The sequence below is a fragment of the Phodopus roborovskii genome, unplaced genomic scaffold (genome assembly GCF_943737965.1).
Source record: "Phodopus roborovskii unplaced genomic scaffold, PHOROB, whole genome shotgun sequence".
In the NCBI taxonomy this organism is placed as follows: Eukaryota; Metazoa; Chordata; class Mammalia; order Rodentia; family Cricetidae; genus Phodopus; species Phodopus roborovskii.
This window is the reverse complement of record NW_026126447.1, coordinates 30,945,424-30,966,067: the sequence shown is the minus strand read 5'-3', so window position 1 is coordinate 30,966,067 and position 20,644 is coordinate 30,945,424. Positions and strand designations below refer to the sequence as shown.

Genomic DNA, 20,644 nt, shown 5'->3' with positions numbered 1-20,644 from the left:
TGAATATGGTTCTCAGCTAGAAGGACTGAGCAGTCTAAGGGACCTCAGACAGTGGAACCAGGATATATCCCTGGTACACAAAAGGACCTTGCAAACATATCCCCCATGGAGGAACACTGCCTTAACCTAGAGACAGGAGAGAAGTCCTAGTCCCTACTTCAAATGACCTGAGAGATGTACATGACCCCACCTGGATGAGGGAGGGAGAGGGAACTGGGATCGACATGTAAGATAATAAATAAAAAATTGAAATGAATTACTTTTATGATACTCATTTATTCCTATGCACATCCCTATGCATAGAAGAGGATTTGTTGAGCCCCATTAGGGGCTGGAGAGACGGCTCAGAGGTTAAGAGCACTGATTGGTTTTCAGAAGTCCTGAATTTAATTCCCAGCAACCACATAGTGACTCACAAGTATCTATAATGAGATCTGGTGTCCTCTTGGTGTACAGGCATACACATAGGCAGAGCACCTCCTACATATTAAATAAATAAATAAATCTCTAGAAATATGTTAATTAGTAAGTTACATACTGCTTCCTAAAAATCCTTAGACCTTTTTCCATTGCCCTACCAGTTGGTTTTCAGGGTCTTATTGTTTTGATCATCAGCTCTAAGTGATGATCTTCACATAAAATAACTCTCATTTTTTTAATTCTTTATTCTTGTGTCTTTGGTTGAATTATTTTTCTTCTTTATGTTGACAGCAAGAACTAGTAAATTGTGTAAGATGTACAATTTTGAACTGGAGAAATATCAAATACATGTAGGGTAGGATATAATTATTTAAAATAACCACCTGATGTATATTTTGTATATATATATATGTGTGTGTGTGTGTGTGTGTGTGTGTGTATGTGTATGTATATACACACATACACACACATATACATGTATTTGTTTGTGTATGTATTTACATGCTCACGTGTGTGTGCACATGAATGTCCTTGCATGTGGAAGCCAGAGTTCAACTTTGGGCGTTTTGCTCGTTTGCTGTTCAACTTAGTTTTTGAGACAGGATTTCACACTGACCCTAGGGCTCAAAAATGATAGACTGAGAGTCCCCAGGGGCCTCCTGTCTCTGTCTGCCCAGTGCTGGTATTCCAGGCATGTCTCCAACGTCTGGTGGATTTTGGACTGAGGTCCTTTTGTTTGCATGGCCAGCACTTTACTAATGAGCTCTATTTCCTACAATATAGTTTTGAATGATAATGTGTTACATTGTTCTTCATAAGGTCTTGATCAAATTCTTATCAGAAACACATTTGTGAAGATCGTCTTATTTGTATCTACCTAGAAGAGATAGAATTAGAGCTGTCAGTGGGCAGGGGTGGCTCATGTGCAGGTGGATATGTGTGAGTTTGAACCCAGCCTGGTCTAAAGAATGAGTTCCAGGACAGCCAGGACCACAAGAGAAATCCTGTCTTGGAAAACAAAACAAAAACAAACAAAGAATTAGAACTGTCTTAAATTCTTGGCAATGTTTAGGCTCATACTTAATTCTCAGAATCCTCTTAGAGAGCAAAGAGAATGTTTGGAGTCTGGCTAGTTTATTGTCTGTCTTCTGCATTGATATTTAACCTCATTGCATATGAATAACAGTTTTGTTTCTGGGTCTCAATTTGTGTGTAGCATCGGGGTATATTTGATTGCTTTGTATCTGAATGTTTCTCTAAGGATCGAGTACATGAAAATACTCAGCACAGGTACTGGCAAATAGTAATTGAGTATGTTTGCATCTGTTTCTTTTGTGATGTTTAGTGAAAGACATACAGTATTCTTAGAAATGTATTCATTGTAACGTTTACACACAATAGTCTTAGAATGGAGCTCACTGTAATTTATACTTTTTGGTTTTATAGGAATCTTCTCTACATTTATCCTCAAAGTCTTAATTTTGCCAACCGTCAAGGTTCTGCCAGAAACATCACAGTGAAAGTACAGTTTATGTATGGAGAAGATCCAAGTAATGCAATGCCGGTAAGAAACATTCTTTACTGTTTCTCTTTTTCAGACTTTGTTCAAATATCTGAAGTTTCTGTTTTGTTTTATATCACTGACTGGCAGCTCTAAACTGGAATTTAATTTGATCCTTTAAACCAAATATCTAACTGCAAAACTTCCATAGTAATACGCTTACTTCTAATTATTTGGCATATGTTAAGACTCATAGAGATGCAAAGATGAATAAGTCTATAATTAGAGAATATAATGCAGTGAGAGACTTCAGCCATGTCCACCTAGGGAACCCTCTCACAGAACAGATACTTTTCTTTTTGGCACTTGTGATACTGATTTTCCTCAGAACACCAGGACCCCCCCCCCCCCCCCATCCCATGAATGGCAGGTGATGGAGGTAGGAGGTGATGTTGTAATTTGCAGATGGCCCCTGGAGACTAATATATGTGGCTTTTTCCATTTTTGTCAAGAAAGTGACCATCTCGGGCACACATTAGGGAGTTGTTAAAACTCCCAGTGCCTAGGCTGAATCTCATTGTAATTAATTCATCTCTGTGGCTTCTAAACTTAAGTAGCAGTTTAAAGAAAATTTCATCAAGTGATTAAAATTTGTACCAAATGTTGAGAACTGTAATATATGTTATTGGAAGACATATAGAGTCAAAGGGAAAGGTGTTCAGAGGCGGGAGAGAATGCCTAACTGATGACAAGTGAGCATCTTATGAAGAAGTTCCTGTTCTAAAGTGAAAGGGTAGTGGCAGTGAGTCTGGATAGTGAAATGTCGAAGGTTCACGACTGTCCCTGAGAGTGACAAGTACCATGAAGCTGCCATTGAGCCAGGAGTGAGGTAAGATAAGTTAGAAATCTGTTGTGACTAGCATGTAGTGATTCTTGGCTACCACAATTGCCATTGCTAATGAATTCAAGTTCTATGACAGTAGAGATTTTGGAACAATTGAAGTTGGAATCACAGAATGGGCATATGCTCAGGCAGATTTAGCTTCAGACAATACAATGAGAATGCTTAGCTGAATGTGGGTATGTCATTCATGGGGCCTTACAGTATTCTTCAAATTTGTCTTTTGTCAAGTTCTATATTTTTTTCTACTCAATAGATGTATGTATTTTCTTCTTTCCTATTGCCTCAGTTGTATCCACTTGTAGATCTCCTTGACATCAGTGAACACAAATTATTCATCTTTGTATTCTCTTGTGGCAACTGTTTCAGATCTTTACATATAACATGTTGAGTTGAATAAGTATTTGTTGAATATGTGTTGAATTTATTTCTGAGGCTTAAAATTAGCATTTTGTTCTTTACCAGATGCTTATTTCGTCTAAATGAATAAATGTGCTGTTTTAATTGAGGTAATATACTGTGAAAGCAAATAAAGCAGATACTCTCTATATATTAATTGCAGTGTGGATTTGAAAGTTTTGAAGATGGCGTATATGTCAAAGAACATTGCATTGTGTGCTTAACCAAAGCCTTCCATGCCTTAACATATTCCTGGCTTTTACATAGCAGTGGGGGTACCCTACCTACACTGGCAGTTAGACCACTCCATCTTTGTTGTTAGGACAGCATTTTCTTTCACAATATGGTTGCATGCTTATTCATTGTATGTATTAGATTGTGAGCTCCTTGAGGGCAGGGACCCTGTCTTATTCATATCTGTATCTTGATGCTTACCATAATGCTTGCCACGTAATTATTACCAAAACTGTGTTGTTCAGGGACCAAAATACATCTCAGTGATCATAATGGAACATATTCCACTTTGTTCTATTCTGGTTGCATATATAAATATTTTGCTTTGTGAAAAGAAATAGCTTCTAAAGGGAAAAGGTGTTGGTTTTCTTTCATCTGTACATTATTATTTATATGAGAATATAATGTTTTTATGTTAGTGTAAATGGCTGCTATGAAAATACATACATACATATATACATATGTATATATGTATACATACATATATATGGGCATAAAGCATTTTTTTATGAATTTGAAACTGTTCGAGGAGTCTTCATATAAATTTTTTATTATGTTATTGTTAGTGTGACAAAACTGTAAAGCTTGTAATTATGGCACTAAAATAAAATTTTATAAAAATATATTAAGATAACTGGGTTTGATGGTTCATGCCTTTAATCCCAGTGCTTGGGAATCTGATACAAGAAGATCAAGAGTTTAAAGCCAGTCTGGACTACCTATCAAATTCAAGTTCAACTTGGGCTGCATAGTGGGGCCCCATCTCTCGTTAAAGTAAGAGCAAAATAAAAAGAAACATACTAAGGCATTGCAAAATTGACTAATTAAAGCTTATCAAAGGGAGAAATATTACTGTATTTGCAATACCTTTAAAATAGAAGCACCAACTTAAAATGTTAGGAAAAAAACAAAACAAAACAAATGCCAATTGCCACCTTTACAAAAGGAATAAACTGATTGGTTTCGCAGTTTGATGATAGAAGTACCCTGACATGCATATGTAAAGATAGCCACAAGATTTAAAGTGTTTAATCTGTGGTATTTCTTAAGTGTACTGTTACAGTAGCCATAGCAATGACGTTGACCTAAGTTTCTAACTAACCAGTGTTCTTGGCTCAATTGTTTTACCACTAAGGTTTCTATGTAAGCACACTACATTTTTTTTAATGTGGTGAATTTTAAAAATAACACAAGTCTAAAATGGAGTACCTCCATTATTAAGTACCTTGCAGGGTATATAAGAAATAAAAGATGAATAGCATGACCTAAAAATATTCTGTATCATTTATAAACAACTGGTATTTGACCTTGAGAATTACTCTCATGTTTTACTAAAGCCACCACTTTGTAAAGTATATTTATGCCACCATGCTAGGGTAACTTTTCTTATTATAAGTTCAGAATGATATGTTAATACCCAGAATATTTAATTTCTTTAAGAAAAAGGAAAGAGGGCTGACGATGTAGTTCACTTGTTAGAAGTCTTGTCTAGTATGCATGAAGCCCTGAGTGCATAAAACTAGGTGTGGTGGCACATGCCTATAATCCCACATCAGAGTTAGAGCTGTCCTCAGCTACATGTGAAATTCAAGGCCACCTTTGGTTACAAAGCCCTGTCTCACAAAAGTGGGGGAGGGAAAGAGGACAAAAATGTATCTTATTACTCAGTGGATAGAAATATAATTATAGAAGCTTTCTGAATGGTTGAATGTCAGATGGGTCTATCACTGAAACGAAATCTATAGTTGAGCAGTTAAGCTTTTAAAGATCGTTAAGTAGGCACATTGTTCTTCACTGGGCTGATTTTGCCCATTTTCTCAAGTAGTTATTAAAGCATACAAATTCTTACATAGATATGAAACATCCAGCATTTATTACAACCAAGTTTCAACGTGCTGTTATTTGTTACAGGTAATCTTTGGTAAATCTAGCTGTTCAGAATTTTCAAAGGAAGCCTATACAGCCGTAGTATATCATAACAGGTACTGAATTAAAATATTTCTTTCAAGTTACTCACTTCTTAGTGGCATTGTTAGCATTCACATTAGTATGTTTACCAAATGCTTTGCTGCACTGAATGTGCCAGATTCACAACCGACATCAAAATGAAAAATTTCAGTCTGTAGATGCACAGTTCTTTGTAGACGTCTCAACTGTAAGGCTTTGTACAAAAAAATATCTTTTTTAAAAATTCTATTTCTTCCTGTATAGTTTTGATTAACATTTTGGCCTCTCATCCTTTGATCTTTGCCTATTATTTTCCCCAGGCACCTTCTCATTTTGTTGACCTCTACTGTGCTCAAGCCCATTGAAGTTGTGATTTGTTTAACATCCCACCATCCTTTGACTAGTGGCCCTCCAGTTTTACTTCTATGGGAAATTGCTAAACTTGGAGACCTGTATTTTTCTTTCTGTGTGTATGGTGTAGGGGTGGTTATTGAATGTAGTTAAGGAAAAAGTCACAGAATTGTCCTGTTGGGTTGGCTGTTGAGAACTGTGTTGTTATATCACATGTTGGGACTACAATCATTTGTTTATCTTCTGTTCGCCCATCTTTTACAGTCCTCTTGTGATCATTTTGGTCTGGTTTAATTTTGAACCTTTTCTTTCATGAACCAGTAGCTGTGGGGTTTCCTGTAGCTTTTCTTTCTTCTGCATTTCTAGCTTACTGAGTATGGCTGTCAAACTTGAGACATCTTTTTGACATGTTTGACAAATTATGTCCAACATAGTTTCTCTATTTACTGCCTCAGATTGTCTCCATACTTGTCTACCTTCCCTTCTCTTCCAGTAGTACCAGTCGCCTCTGTCCTGCTCACTGTGACCCATTCACAGTGAATGGGTCCTGCTCCTAGTCTTGTTCTGCTTCTTCAGAATATGGGTCAGCTCCTGCCTCTTGCCCTTGTTCATGGCTCCATCCATTACTTTCAGAGGGATGCTCATGTTCTCCTGCCTTCCTTCTCACCTTTATCTGGTACACATCTCCATTTCTCTCTGCTTTTTGAGATTTTCTATCTGTGGTGATTTTTTTTTTTTTTTTTTTTTTTTTTTTTTTTGTGTAAGCACTTCACACAAAATACTAAAGCTTTGTTCATAAGTCTTACACTTCCTAAGTAAGTAATCCTCTCTGCCTCTCTCTGCCACATTTAGTGTAAACACTTCTACTTTATTTACAGAACTCTCCCAAAGCATTTCTAGTCCTGACCTTTTGTATCAAGCATCTTTTCATTGACTGACAAGACACATTGGTTTGTGTGTCTTCTCTTGGTTTCCATGTTTGTCTCCATGACTCTCTTTTTATTTTTAACAATGATACCACCATTTTTTTTCTGGTTCAGAATTTGACTTCTTTGACATTTTTCTTCTCTGTTATCTAATCAAATTTTTATGTCTTAATACTATTCTTTTTCCCTTTTGTGCTGTTTGTTTCTAGGCCTTTCTTGGACCAGTATTTACTAAACTCTACACACTCTTTTAGGCCTCTATCCAATATCTTATTCTGATCCCAAACTTGAAATAATTTGTTTAACTTTGTTTTTGAAGTGTTAACCTTATGTATTCTACATCAAGAGTTGGCAAACATTTCTACAAAGGACTAGGTAATATATGTTCTAAGCCTGTTGCCACATACCGTCTCTTGCAGCCAGTGAACTCTGCCGCTATAGGATAAAAGCACCACAGTCAGTAAATAATGTTATAGTAATGTGGTGTGTCTGTGTTCTAATAAAACTTTATTATGAACACTGAAATTTGAATTTCATATCAAGAAATACAGTACTATGTTTTGATTTTTAAAAAACGATTTAAAAACATGAAACCCATTCATAATTTTCAGGCTGTGTAAAACTAGGTAGTGGACTGGGCTTGGGCTGTGAACATTTGTTGATCCTTATTTTACAGTATATCTTTTGACATCTGTGTCCCAATTCATTAAGTTATAAAGCTTTAGGAGTAATTGTTGTCTTGTTTACCTTTAAAACAATCACAAAAAATAAAATGAAAAACATTTAGCCTAAATATGAGAAACCATCAGTAATTCTCACAGACACTTTTAATGTGATTTCAGGAAGAAATTAACCCAAGCACTGCATACCAGGGACTATATTTCTATAAAAAATAATTTCTAAAAGTTTCTTAGTTTGGCTGGTTCATTATTATTATTGTTTTAAGCATTAGTGGAATTAAAGTACAATACCATCTGACATTGCTTATAATGATTGGTGAGCTTAGTAATAAGATACACACCTTTTGAAATGTTGCCAGTCATCAGATTCTCAGCCAGTGTTAGCTTTTTTTGTTATCATTATTTATGACCTAGTTCCATATAATATTTCTGTGATCAAATCCATAGCTGTTAATGGAGTTCTGAGGCTTATTTGAACAGGAAGAATATTGACTGGTTGACATGAGACAGAAACTTAACAGCCTTCACGTTAAGTGGTTGGAACCATATGACTTGCTGTATTTCCATTGAATGTAATTCAGAAAGATGCTGATAATGGAGAATTAAGATGCCTCCATTGAGTTCTATTCTTTCTTTTTATTGATGTATCATGAAAAACCACCCATGATTTTATTAAAGTGCCCCTTGAGAACCACACTTCTCCTGGTGAGATGAAACAACCTAACAAGCATGGCGTTCTTTGTATTAGTGTAATGGTTAGGAGCACTTTTATGCTCTTGGACAAGTACAGTTTGTGGGCTTTCTCTGATTGTGACTTTCTTTGTCTTCTTGTGTCAGCAGTACTCTGTTTGCTAACATTATTTATTCCTTTTAACAATGGAACAATTGAGAGAAAACATTCCACAGAGAGCCTTACTTCATTGTGAAGGTATCTTTAGAGATAACCCTTCCAAAGGGTGATTATACGCCTACAAAAGAAAAGTGTTTTCCAATAGTATGGCTTAAAAGTATGTACCTGCAATACTCCTTTGACTTTTCTGTGCAATGTGTGCCAGATTTGGTTCATAAATATAGTACAGCATCCAGTGTGATGAAGAGCTCAGTATCTAGGCTCTAGATACTAAATACTACATCTAGTACACTAGTATCTTAGATACTAGGTATTATTAATTATTAATGAATTTTTTAATAGTAGTGTGCCTCAATTCATTAAAAAAAAAAAAAGGCGATGAACAATTTCAGAAGCAGTATTAGTTCCCTCATCTGGAAGTAGAAGTTAATTATTTAGAAATTGAGAATAGTGAAAAAAATATCCTGGAGTAGAAGAAAAATAATGCATGGACCTAAAAGTTAATCTTAAAATCATTCAGATAAGCACATGCAATAATTACTCATTTAGAACAAATTACTGACTATTGATTTTTTTGTGTTTTTTTTTAATTTCTTTGTATGAAGGTCTCCTGATTTTCATGAAGAAGTCAAGGTTAAACTCCCTGCCACTTTAACTGACCATCACCACTTGCTCTTTACTTTTTACCATGTTAGTTGTCAACAAAAACAAAACACTCCTCTTGAGACCCCAGTTGGATATACAGTAAGTTTTTTTTTTTTTTTTTTGTTAAATGTTTTGATTAAGGGATTTTAAGTATAATGAAACATTTATGAAATTTAGTATTCGGTAGATGTTTTCTGTTGTTTGAGTGCTGCACGTTTCATTCTCTGTCATGTCAGAATTCACACTTGACAGGAAGGATCCCCATCACAAATGCTCACCAATGTCCTTAGCTAGTTAACAACTTCATAAATGCTTACATGTTGGCACTCATTAGCGAATGCTTTCCTAACAATGCAGTATAAGCACAATAGTTGTAATAGAATGATTTGAATGTGAAACAAAGCCATATACAAGAAATTACAGCCTTTGGCTATTAAAAAAATCATTATGGTCAAATTTCCCAGATTAAAGCCCAGTGAAGGCCAACATGAGGTGTCATCACACAATTTATTGTGAAATTTATTCTTCAATTCAAAAGATGGAATTCATCTTTGGTTCAGTAGTTTTTGATTTAGTATTTTTGTGTCTCATGATTGTGACAGGAATTATGGTAACTGAAAGGAAATAAATTATATTCATACTTTTTCCCTCAGCACTCATGATTTTCTCTAATTTCCTTGAAACTACTGTTTTTAAATTGATTCATTTTGTAGCCTTTTCTAGAATTGACTTTTCCTTAGATAATAAGGCCCCATACTAAATATTGTATCATAAAATAGTCATAGTTTAGAAATTTTCACTAATTAATTATCACCAGGCAAATGGAATGCTCAAGGCCCATTATTACTTAGGTAATTGAAACTCCTAATGCATGTTAATATGTGAGAAATTTGGGTTGTGTCACACTCTTAAAGCGGATTGCCCACATAGTGGTTTATTTAACAGACTGTGTTTCTTTTCTTTTAAAGTGGATACCCATGCTGCAGAATGGTCGGTTGAAGACTGGGCAGTTCTGCCTACCAGTCTCATTGGAAAAACCACCCCAGGCCTATTCAGTGCTTTCACCTGAGGTCAGTGCATCTATTCATTTAGTTCTCCAGATTGGATAGAAAATTATTTTGATCATAAGGATGTTTACCAAATAAAGCTTTGCTGTTTCTTCTATGTGAATTTCTTTTTGTTGATAATTACAATTTTTCTTTAAAAACTTTGTAGATTGACACAGGTTTGAAGCTAGCCTGGGCTACATATTGAATATATGTGTAGTATATCTGTATGTACATATATTTGTATGTGGAGAGGCCAGAGGTAAACATTGGTATCTACCTTTTTTTTTTTGAGCAGAGCCTTTCATTGAACCTGGAGCTCCCCCGTTTATCTGATTTGACTAGCCAGCAAACCCCCGATATCCTCCTGCTACCCATCTTCCCCTTGTTCTTATGTTCTAGTGCCTGGGTGCCTATGTGGGTAGAAGGATAGAGAACGCGGGTTCTCACACTTGATAAACATTTCATAAGCTGAGAGCTGTATTCCCACCCTTGATAATTGAAAAAAAATTAACATCATTTATTGTATGAGCTCATGCATGTGCATTCCACCACACACACATGTAGGTCACAGGACAACTTGCTTTCTACCATGTGAAATTCAAGGCTCATACTCAGGTTATAAGGTTGGGAACAGGAGCCTTCACCCCACTATGCCATTTTGTTGGCTTAACTATTGCTTCTGTGTCCAGGATTTCCAGGCTACACTGTGGCAGTCTGCTACAGCTTGTTTTTCATAGGACTCTTCCTATGTTGAGTAATCTTGAAGAAAATGAACTGTCAGAGCCTACTTCCCATGCCTCCTGCACCAACGACCAACAGCTCTCAATGTGACCTGTGGTTTGTGTAAAGGCAGACAGTCCCACTTTACCCATCTCTGCTTCTTGTCTCACTCAGAAGAATCTTAATGAAGAGTCAGTAGTTTCTGTTCACAAGCCACAGTGTGCCTTGAAATGAATGTTCATTCCATGATGATTAGTAAATCCCTCAGCTTTTGAGTGGCCAGTTGTAAACATTAATCTGAGATATGTCATGTATTCTTCTCATGGCCTTTGTTTGCAGACAATAACTCAAGAAGTATTTTCAAATAAACTTTTATATAAACAACCCACCATCTCTTACTGTTTTCTGTCACTTTCTCTGCCCTCACCTTTGCACAGAACTTATGTTCTTCTTGAGGTAAAATAAGTGCATCTCCAGCCCCCCTGTATTGGCAGTGCTGTGTTCCAAGACCTGCTTTTCATTTCCATCAAACATTACTCAAATATCTCTTCAGATAAGTAATCTGTGATTGTTCTGCCTAAGAAGCCTCTATCACTTGACAATCTTACTTTGTCTTTTTGCTCCTTGTACTTTTTGTCAATGACAGTTAATGTTTATCTGTTTATTGTCTGTAGAACATAACTTTTGTGAGGGTAAGATGTCTGTAAGTATTTGCAATAGTACTTAGCTTATTGTATTCATTTGATGAACATTATCTTTACTTGCAAGTGTTCATTGCAAAGAGTCATTGATCTGGTTTGAGGCCTCTGGTTTCTACGACACTGTGATGCTAGGTCCTCACTAGGACTCTTGTTGTGGAAATCCTGCAGTTTTGCTTCTACAGCTCAGGTCTCTTCATGTGCTCCAGCAGATCATAGATGATGTGTATATTGTGGCAGGCCAACATACCCTGGTTCTAGGCCTGGGCAGCTATAGTATTGATCACCCAGCCAGTTCTCCCTGTCCTCATCACCAGGGTGAGCTCTCCGGCATTCCCTGGGCTAATACACTTATAACAGTAAGCAAGGGGTGAGGCTGGTTCTCCTGCTCTCATTCCTTAGGGCCAGCTCTATTGCATTATCCAGGTGAGGTACAGGGGCCACTCTTCCAAGTGCTGCAGCTGGTGATGGGTAAGGATATCCCCTCCACCTGTCCCAGGTCATTGTAGGGCAGGGGGTGGAGGAGGCATTTCTCTTCTGCCCATGCTACCACGTGTCTAGTGAGTAATGGGGACAGCTCTCCTTTGCTTATAACATCATGGCTGGGTCACCCTCATCTTTGACCATTAGGCAGCTCTGCCAGTTTTGGTAGAGTAGGCCAGTAGGATTTGCTGAAGGACGAAGAGGCAGTAGGATCTGGAGATTGAGACCATCCTGGAATATCCTTAGTTTATAGAATCCATAAAGTATATTTCTCAAGATGAGCTGAACTCAGAAAGATAAGCTCAGGTGTTCTCTCTCATCTCTCTCACGTGCAGATAGCTTAGAGTATATGTGTGTATGTGCTTTTCAGTGGGAGTAAGTTTCAGTTAAAGCTTAAAACTCAGAAAGACCGAGAGGGTGAAATGAATTCCTGAGGAGAGCTGGAGGAGAGTGGGGAGTGTGTGGGAGTGGACAGAAGGACATACTGATTTGGAAAGGGAGCTGCCTGGGGAAGACTGCAAGGGGGGGGGAGGGAGATAACAACGGAAACAAATTCTTTTTGAAAATGTAATGACACCTAATGCTCTGAATACTAATTTTGAAAAACATTTAAAAATCACTTGTTTTAGTGCTTAAAGTAACTGAAATAAGTATTTAAAAATCCTTAATCTTTGCTTATCTCAGTTTTGTATTTTCTTTCTTAGTTAGGCTTGAACTTTGTTTCCTGGCTAAGGCTGAATGCTCTTTGAGTTTTTTAAGAGTCAGAAACCTCCGTATTTTTGTTTTGGGGATGGATGGACATGATCCTGCTATGTAGCTCACGCTGTCCTCCATCATCTTGTGATCCTCCTGCCTTACTTAGTCTTGCTAGTACAGACATACTCTGCAATGCACTGGATCCTAAATCTGTGATTCTGCCCATCTGTCATGTCCCTCCATCTCTTCCTTTTTGTGCTGAGTGTGGTACCAGATCCCCTTCCTTCCTTCCTTTCTTCCTTCCTTCCTTCCTTCCTTCCTTCCTTCCTTCCTTCCTATGCTGAGTGTGGTACCCAGGGCTTTTTACATCCTAAACAAATATATTACCATTGAGAAAAGCCCTGTTCATTTGATAAATTTAAACTTTACTGTTTTATTAGATCTTTCTTTACATATAACCATGCTTAAGTACTAAGAAACTAATTTTATGTCGCTGTGGCAAATACCTAAAAGAAAGAATATAAAGGAAGTAAATATTGCTGTGGTTTACAGTTTGCATGGCTGTTTTGCTCTGAAGTCATGACAAGGCAGAACATCAAGGCATTCTGAGGGTGAGAGAGCAGAGTTCCTCGTGTAGGACAGAAGCAGAAGAGTTAGGGAGAATGCTGGGACACGGGATATCTGGAGTGTGTCCATAGTGGCATACCTCCTAGGTTCCATCACTTCACAGTGATGCTGTCTTATCATGAATCTGTCAGGGGATCAGTCTACTCAAGAGGACAGAAACCTCTGCTCCAGTCACTCTCCAGCTGCCAATCAGTTGGCATCCAAGCCTTTGAGGCATTCTTCCTACCCAAACCACAGCAGGCTCTTGACACTTACAGTGAGCTGGTACACTCTACACTCTACTTCACATTCCTGCTTATCTTTTTTTGTGATTTACTTTTCTTGTAAAGCAACACGTCTAGGGATACTTTTATTAGAGAGTTCCATAGATATCTAACATACAGAATGTCCCAAATTGGTCTCATTTGTTGACTACTGTTAGAACCTTAAAATGAAGGAAAGACCTTAGCCAGTAATGTGTCTCAGCAGAGTGATGACATCCTGGGTACAAGCCTCAGAAGCCATGTTTGTTGGGCTCTATGAAGCAAATTCATAGCAGAGAAAAGTGTGTCAACTAGAGCCAGAATTTGTCCCCTCTTTGTAGAAGTATAAAATTTGGTATAGACCATTCATCATAATTACCCAGACCTTAAAACAGTTTTGTTTGTTTATGCCCAAACAATATCAAATGAAATATACTTGTGTTTAACATCATGAATTATACTTCTAGATGTTTATCTTAGAGACATATTTGCAAAATTGTGAGACCATCTGAATATTTGATTTTTTTCTTTTTCTTTTTCTTTCTTTTTTTTTGTTTTTGTTTTTGTTTTTGTTCAAGACAGACAGAGTTTCTCTGTGTAATAGCCTTAGCTGTTCTAGAACTCACTTTGTAGACCAGGCTGGCCTCAAATTCACAGAAATCTGCCTGCCTCTGCCTCCCGAATGCTGGGATTAATATTTGATATTTTAAATTTAATAGTGGTTGCCTTACAGATGGACAATGATGGTTTCTGATTTACTATTTTATTTAATAATATAATTGCCTATTAAATCTACTGGTCCAAGTGCTAGAACATCAATAACTTAAATTGTCTTTCCCCCATTCCATGTTGGTTTGCTTTCAAAGTACATTAAGTTAACAGTTTTAAAAGATTGTAATAAAAATGTGTATGACATTTGTTAACAGTGCCCATTCTCAGACTGTAGAATTGTTGGGTTTATAAATGTGTTACCCATTTTACTTGCATAATTTTTAAGGGGAAAACAAATATTTTTGAAAGATAAAGCTGGGCTCCAAACCTTTATTATTTGCCTTAGTAGAAGAATTGAATCTCTGACTTTGTGTGGGAATTTGAAATGGAAAACTGACTGTACTAGGTTTTCTTTTCTACATGTAAAAAAGGCAAATTGCGGTGGGGGGAAGTTATCCTGCATATATTGTGCTTGTTTTGGCAAGACTTCAAGTCTTTCTGTTTTTTTCTTCTGTCGCAAGGATGATGGATTTCTGATGGCTGGATATGGTTTTCTTTGATAGAGTTCCCACTTTGGAGCTTTGAGCTGTCCTTTCTCATACCCAGTCCTGGATATATAAGGCACAAATAAAGGCTTTTTGGGTACTTGCAAGCAAAGTTTGCCAGTATATCTGTTCTTCTTTCCAGTTTTCAAAGTCTTCAATTTGTTAATTATACTCAGGGTTTTAGCTGTGTATAGCAAAAGGAATTCAGTGTGTATACTGGTATTGAAGGCTCTTAAGGGAAGGTGGAAGGAGGAAGAAGAGGGTGGATGTAATCAAAATACATTGTATGTATGGGATTCTCAAAGAATAAATCAAAAAACAAATCAAAATTAGTTTTTTTTAGGTTTAGACTTCTGTTTGATGAGTTCACAGTCCATTAGCAGAGGTGTGATTGATTGTTCTGCTTGGTTTTTTACAGGTTCCTCTACCCGGTATGAAGTGGGTAGATAACCACAAAGGGGTATTTAATGTTGAAGTTGTTGCTGTTTCATCTATTCATACACAAGTGAGTCTTAGTATTTCTTTATAATCAAATTCCACTTAAATGAATTGAACCTATTATTTATGCCAGTTCTATTGTTTATTCAGGGTTAGGAATATGTTAGTTAAAAACGTAGATTTAGATGTTTTTTTTCATTAACTACCACTAAATATTTTGCCCTTTAAATGTCATTGACATAGTTTGAACAATTAAGGGTCTTTTTCTTTCTCTTCATTTCCAGAACATGGCAAAGTAGAGTAGAAAAACTGTTTCCAGCTCATTTTAATTCTGGCGGAGTCAGGTATCTCAGGTGGAAAGGTTATAGAGATCATTTGTTCCAGGTTTTTGACGCTTAGCAGTGAAGAGGAACATTAACAACACAAAGATTCAGCTAGGAGGTAAATTCAACAGCAGTTTGAATGGAGAACATTGAAAATACAGACTTGTTCAAAATATTAAAGATGATTTGCTATTAAATGGTTGTTAAAAGAATTCTATGGGGCTGGAGAGATGGCTCAGAGGTTAAGATGGCTGCTCTTCCAGAGGTCCTGAGTTCAATTCCCAGCAACCACATGGTAGCTCACAACCGTCTGTCATGAGGTCTGGTGCCCTCTTCTGGTGTGTAGGCAAATATGCAGACAGAACACTGTACATGCAATAAAAATAAGTAAATAAAATTAAAAAAAAAAAAAAAGAATTGTATGATAGCAAGTAGCAGACAGAGAGAATCAAGAACAAAGAAAGCTCCTAATGACTGGCAGATAGACTCTGGGAAGAGAACACTGTTGTTGGAGGAACCAGGAGCTTAGCATTCTGTGGTGCCAAAGGAACTTGGTGGATAGCACCTGCCATAGGAGCATGGGAGCCACCACTGCTGTGATGCACACCCATAAAGGCTAGCCACCACTAGGGAAGTAAGCATTAGTCTATCAAGTCATCACCCTACAGACTGCACCTGACAAGGGAGTAGATCCATGGAAGAATCTTGCTCCTGTATTGCATGGTATAACAAAGAAGGTAGACTAAGAGCTAAGAGTCAGTAAGTTAGTAAAAGATGGATGCAGGTTACTAAACCAACTGACAAAAGAATCAAGCTCCAAAAAATTAGGGAAACTCAAGGTAAAAATGAGATTCTTATCCCTTTCAAAGATTCCTTGAGTAAATGATGGTATTTAAGATGGGTATTATACAATGGTGAGTAAGAAGGGATATATTAAATTAGAAACAGTGTTTGTATATACTCGTATGTGCCTTTTTGCATTATCAGTTAATATTTGATATTCTGCAGTTCTTGTGGGTTTGGTAATTAACATGGTTAGAATTGTTTAGTTCTGTATTTGTTCTTCATTTTAGGATCCTTATCTTGACAAGTTCTTTGCTCTTGTCAATGCTCTGGATGAACACATGTTCCCAGTCCGAATTGGGGATATGCGGATCATGGAAAACAACCTAGAAAATGAACTGAAGAGCAGCATTTCAGCCTTGAATTCGTCACAGCTGGAACCAGTAGTCCGGTTTCTTCATCTTCTGCTTGATAAATTAATTCTTTTAGTTGTTAGACCTCCTGTGATTGCTGGCCAAATAGGTAAATAAGATTACTTGGAATGACACAAAATTTATATGTTTGCATTTTTAACTTAGATCTTAAAAAGAACTATCATTTCTGTTTTCTGTGTTTGAGGTAGGAGGAGTTGGGAAGGTGCTGCTGACTTTTATGTGCCAGAAAATGATAACATATTTTTTATAGACCTTTAATCAAACTACTGAAACAAGCTGATGTTCAGTCACCAAAGATTTATTAAGCATTTATGATGAATCTGGTACTCATTAGATACTGTCCAAAGCTTGGTAACTTGCTACTAAGTTCTCATAGAGTAGGTAAGAAAAGTGGCCAATGATGATCCTGTATATCTGTTCTGCATTTTCATCTATCTATTATCCTGTTTCCTAGAGCTCTTCTCTTTGTTTTCTCAGAATCGCTATATTTATTCTCTTTTGTACTTTGAAAATAGTACTCATTTCCACCCTTTTCCAAATAAAAATCTGGGGGAAGAAATTGAGTCTGAAAGATATGTGCTCTTCTGGTATTCATGTATTGTTAACTGATGGCACTAAGGAAGTCTCTGTTCACAATCCATGATATGTTATGTTCTTTAGGGATAATTATAAGTGGAGGGAATTCTTGAGTCTGGTACTCAAAGATGAGCAGGAGTGCTTCTTATGTCCCATTAAGGAGAAGAAACCACATTCATGTAACCCAGACACAAAGAACTTGGGGAATTATGGGAAGACTTGTAAAGGATGAGCTATAAAATAGAGGTGATGTGGGAGACATGAGATAATAGTATAATTTTCTATCACACTTTCTAAAACCAGAATATCATTCTATAGGAAACATTAGACTTTGAGAGATCTGGATATAATTATGAAAGGAATGTGATCAAATTTTACCTTTAAAGGCATATTATGTAGGAGCAGGAGAGATATCTTAGAAGGTATCTTAGAAGTACAGTAAGTGTGAAAAACATCTGAGTTCCAAATCTCTAAGAGCCCATATAAAAGCCAAATGTGTAGTGTGATTGTCTGCAATGCCCACATTACTCTGGGGAAGTGGGAGATGGAGAAAGAGGACTCCCTGGAAGCTCATGGGCCACTTACCCTGGCACACACAGTAGAAAAACAACAAATAGGCCCTGTCTCAAAATAAGGTAGAAGATAGGCCAGCATCTGAGGTTGACTTCTGACCTCACATGTGTTGTTGACACATATGTACCCTTCACACCCGTGCTGTGGCACACATGCAGTTGTGTTCACATACATAAATGCATACACAAAAGATACTGTGTGGAGATGGGTTGAAAATGGTAAGCTCTAGATGCAGAGGAAATTTTCAAGTCACGATCAGCTTCTTCCCCAAAATGATAAAAGTCCTAATATAAGGCAGGTGAGAATAGAACAAGGGAAAGAGGATGAATTGGGGTTCATAAGATTACTGTGCAGATGACTTTTAAGAAAAGAAAGTTATTATTTGTTCAGGATTATAGAAATGAAATAACTAATAATAGTAATAATAATAAATTACAAGGCATTGATCAGAATAGCTCTGTGTGTTTTATCTTCACTTGTGTATGAAATCTTCTCAGCAGCCTTGGGTAGACCTATATTAGTTACTCTTCTAGTGTTATGACAAACCACCATGACCAAGGCAAATTTCTTTTAAAGCATTTAATTTGGGGCTCATGGTCCAGAGGATTAGTATATATGACCATCATGGTGATGATCATGACAGTAGACAAAGGGAGGCACGGTGCTCGAACATAGCTGAGAGCTAATGATCTATAAACATGAGACAGAGAGGCAGACAACTGGGAACGGTGTATGTCCACCCCCAGTGGCATATATCCTCCAACATAGCTAATCCTTTCCAAACAGTTCCATCAACAGTGGGCCAAGCATTCAAATATGTGAACTTAGAGGGGTCCTTCTGACTCAGACCACCATAACAGCCTTCACAAATGAGTACAGGAGTGCACAATTTAAAAGTTTTCCTTCAAGTCACTCGGCTATAACACCACAGCTGAAATTCAATCCAAGCCACTGGCTCTAGAGTACATCTCACACCTAACAAATGTCCATTGATGAAGTTTTTAAGAACAGTTTAATCTAATTGAAGGATGAAATGTAGGAAGTTTGCTTAGTATTAATTCCCACTCTACCTGGTGCCTAGAACTCTCTGCAACTCCAATTCTAAAGGCCTTTGATGCCCTCTACTGGCCTCCTTGGGCATCAGGCAAACATGTGGTATACATATATACAAACAGGCAAAACACTCATACACATAAAGTAAAAATAAAATTTTTAGTGATAGTGGCACACACCTCTAATCCCAGCACTCTGGGAGGCAGATGCAGGCAATCTCTGTGAGTTCATGAGTTCCAGGATAGCCTGAACTATACAGGAAGTGGAGAGCATAAGAATGCATTTGAGGATGCTGAGAGATCACTCAGCAGTCCACAGCACTGGGGGCTCTTCCAGAAGATTTAGGTTCAGTTCCCAACATCCACTTGGAGGCTTAAAACCATATTTAACTCTAGCTCAAAGGGATCCAACACCCTCTTCTGGCCTCTGCAGGTGTCAGCCATGTAAGCAATGCATATACATACAAGCAGGTAAAACACACACACACACACACACACACACACACACACACACACACACACACACACACACACAAAATAAAAACTGAAAAGTGAATCTGAGCGTGTTTACATACTGAGATGAACCATTTGCAAAATGGGATAAAAATACAATATCCATTGAACTAAATTGATGAAGGGAAAGTAAAGTTAGAGTGCTCATGGGGAAGGGATATTGCTTTTTTTGGAAAGGTGATAGAATTTTAGTTTCTAATGTTTGTAGATAGGTTTGAGGCCTTTCCTGTTCTATGTATGTCTTCGGTGATATAGAAAGTAAGAACTGCTAAGAGGGGAGTAAGATGGATTTTTTTTAAACATAATTTAATTTCCTTTTCATTTTATCTGTATGAGTATTTGCATGAATTATGTAGAGTTATGGGTATCTCCATGATACCCAGCGGAGGCCTGAAGAGGCCATCAGATCCCCTGAAACTGGAGTTCCAGATGGTTGTGAGTCACCATGTGAGTGGAGGGAATTAAGTCTGGGTCCTTTGGAAGAGTGTTCAGTGCTCTTAACTACTCAGCCGTCTCTCTGGCCCCTGGACCTGGTTGTGAAAAGGATTCTGCAGATCTGGAGCAGCTACTATGAGGGAAAAAAGAAAGGAGCTGACAAGCAAACAGAGGTTGCTAAACCATCTCAATATTCTCTCTGTGTCTTCTTGTCCCTTTAGTTCCGTACATGTTCTTTAATCTTATAATCAATTGATTGTTTAACCTTTAGGAAACTTACTTGGCCTCATTTATCTGTCCATAATTTTCTGTTCTGGTTAAATAAATCACAGAACTGACACTCTTGTTCAGATGCCTACTTGGTTTACCTAGTTCTTCAGTGTGCTGTCAGAATTCCTTGATTCTAAAAAGTTCTTGAGGTGTATGGACATGGATGATGGAGTAGGTGCTGGTATTTGTCATTTCAAGTGCTTTGTGACTTTCTGTTTTTGTAGTCTAATCCTTTTTCAGATTCAATAATTTCAATCATGTTGCTTACCTACTGTCCTCCTTTCATATTACTATTTTTAATGATTTATTTTCATTGTTATTTTAACTTTCTTTAAAAGTAATATGTTTATTGTATGCTCTTTAGATTTTCAGGTCATCTTTAAAATGAGATTTGTATATAAAATGGATTTGTGTATAAGATGGATTTGTCTATGCTTTGTGTTACTTTTCAAAATAGTGACTATCCTTTAGACAGTATTTTATTTTAACTGATCTAACCCATAAGGTTTTCACATTAAATTCGTAAAATGTTGCTATTTCTCTTGTTTTTAAGAGTAATTTTTGTCAAGCTATTACAAGAATATCAAAATCAATATAATATACTATTTTTATACATTTACTG

At 37.0% G+C, this 20,644-nt stretch overlaps 1 protein-coding gene across 9 annotated transcripts in view; it reads left to right on the top strand.

Moving 5' to 3' along the window:
• Dock7 (dedicator of cytokinesis 7) overlaps window positions 1-20,644 on the top strand; it is a 174,513-nt gene that overhangs the window by 87,775 nt on the left and 66,094 nt on the right. For all 9 annotated transcript variants that reach the window (XR_007834746.1, XM_051188215.1, XM_051188213.1 and 6 more), the window contains exons 15-20: window positions 1,867-1,984; window positions 5,367-5,437; window positions 8,815-8,953; window positions 9,823-9,924; window positions 15,044-15,130; window positions 16,460-16,691. Coding sequence is in view for 8 of the 9 variants with exons in the window: in XM_051188215.1 (XP_051044172.1) it covers window positions 1,867-1,984; window positions 5,367-5,437; window positions 8,815-8,953; window positions 9,823-9,924; window positions 15,044-15,130; window positions 16,460-16,691 (749 nt within the window). In the remaining variant the exon portion in view is untranslated. The remainder of the gene's footprint in view (window positions 1-1,866; window positions 1,985-5,366; window positions 5,438-8,814; window positions 8,954-9,822; window positions 9,925-15,043; window positions 15,131-16,459; window positions 16,692-20,644) is intronic.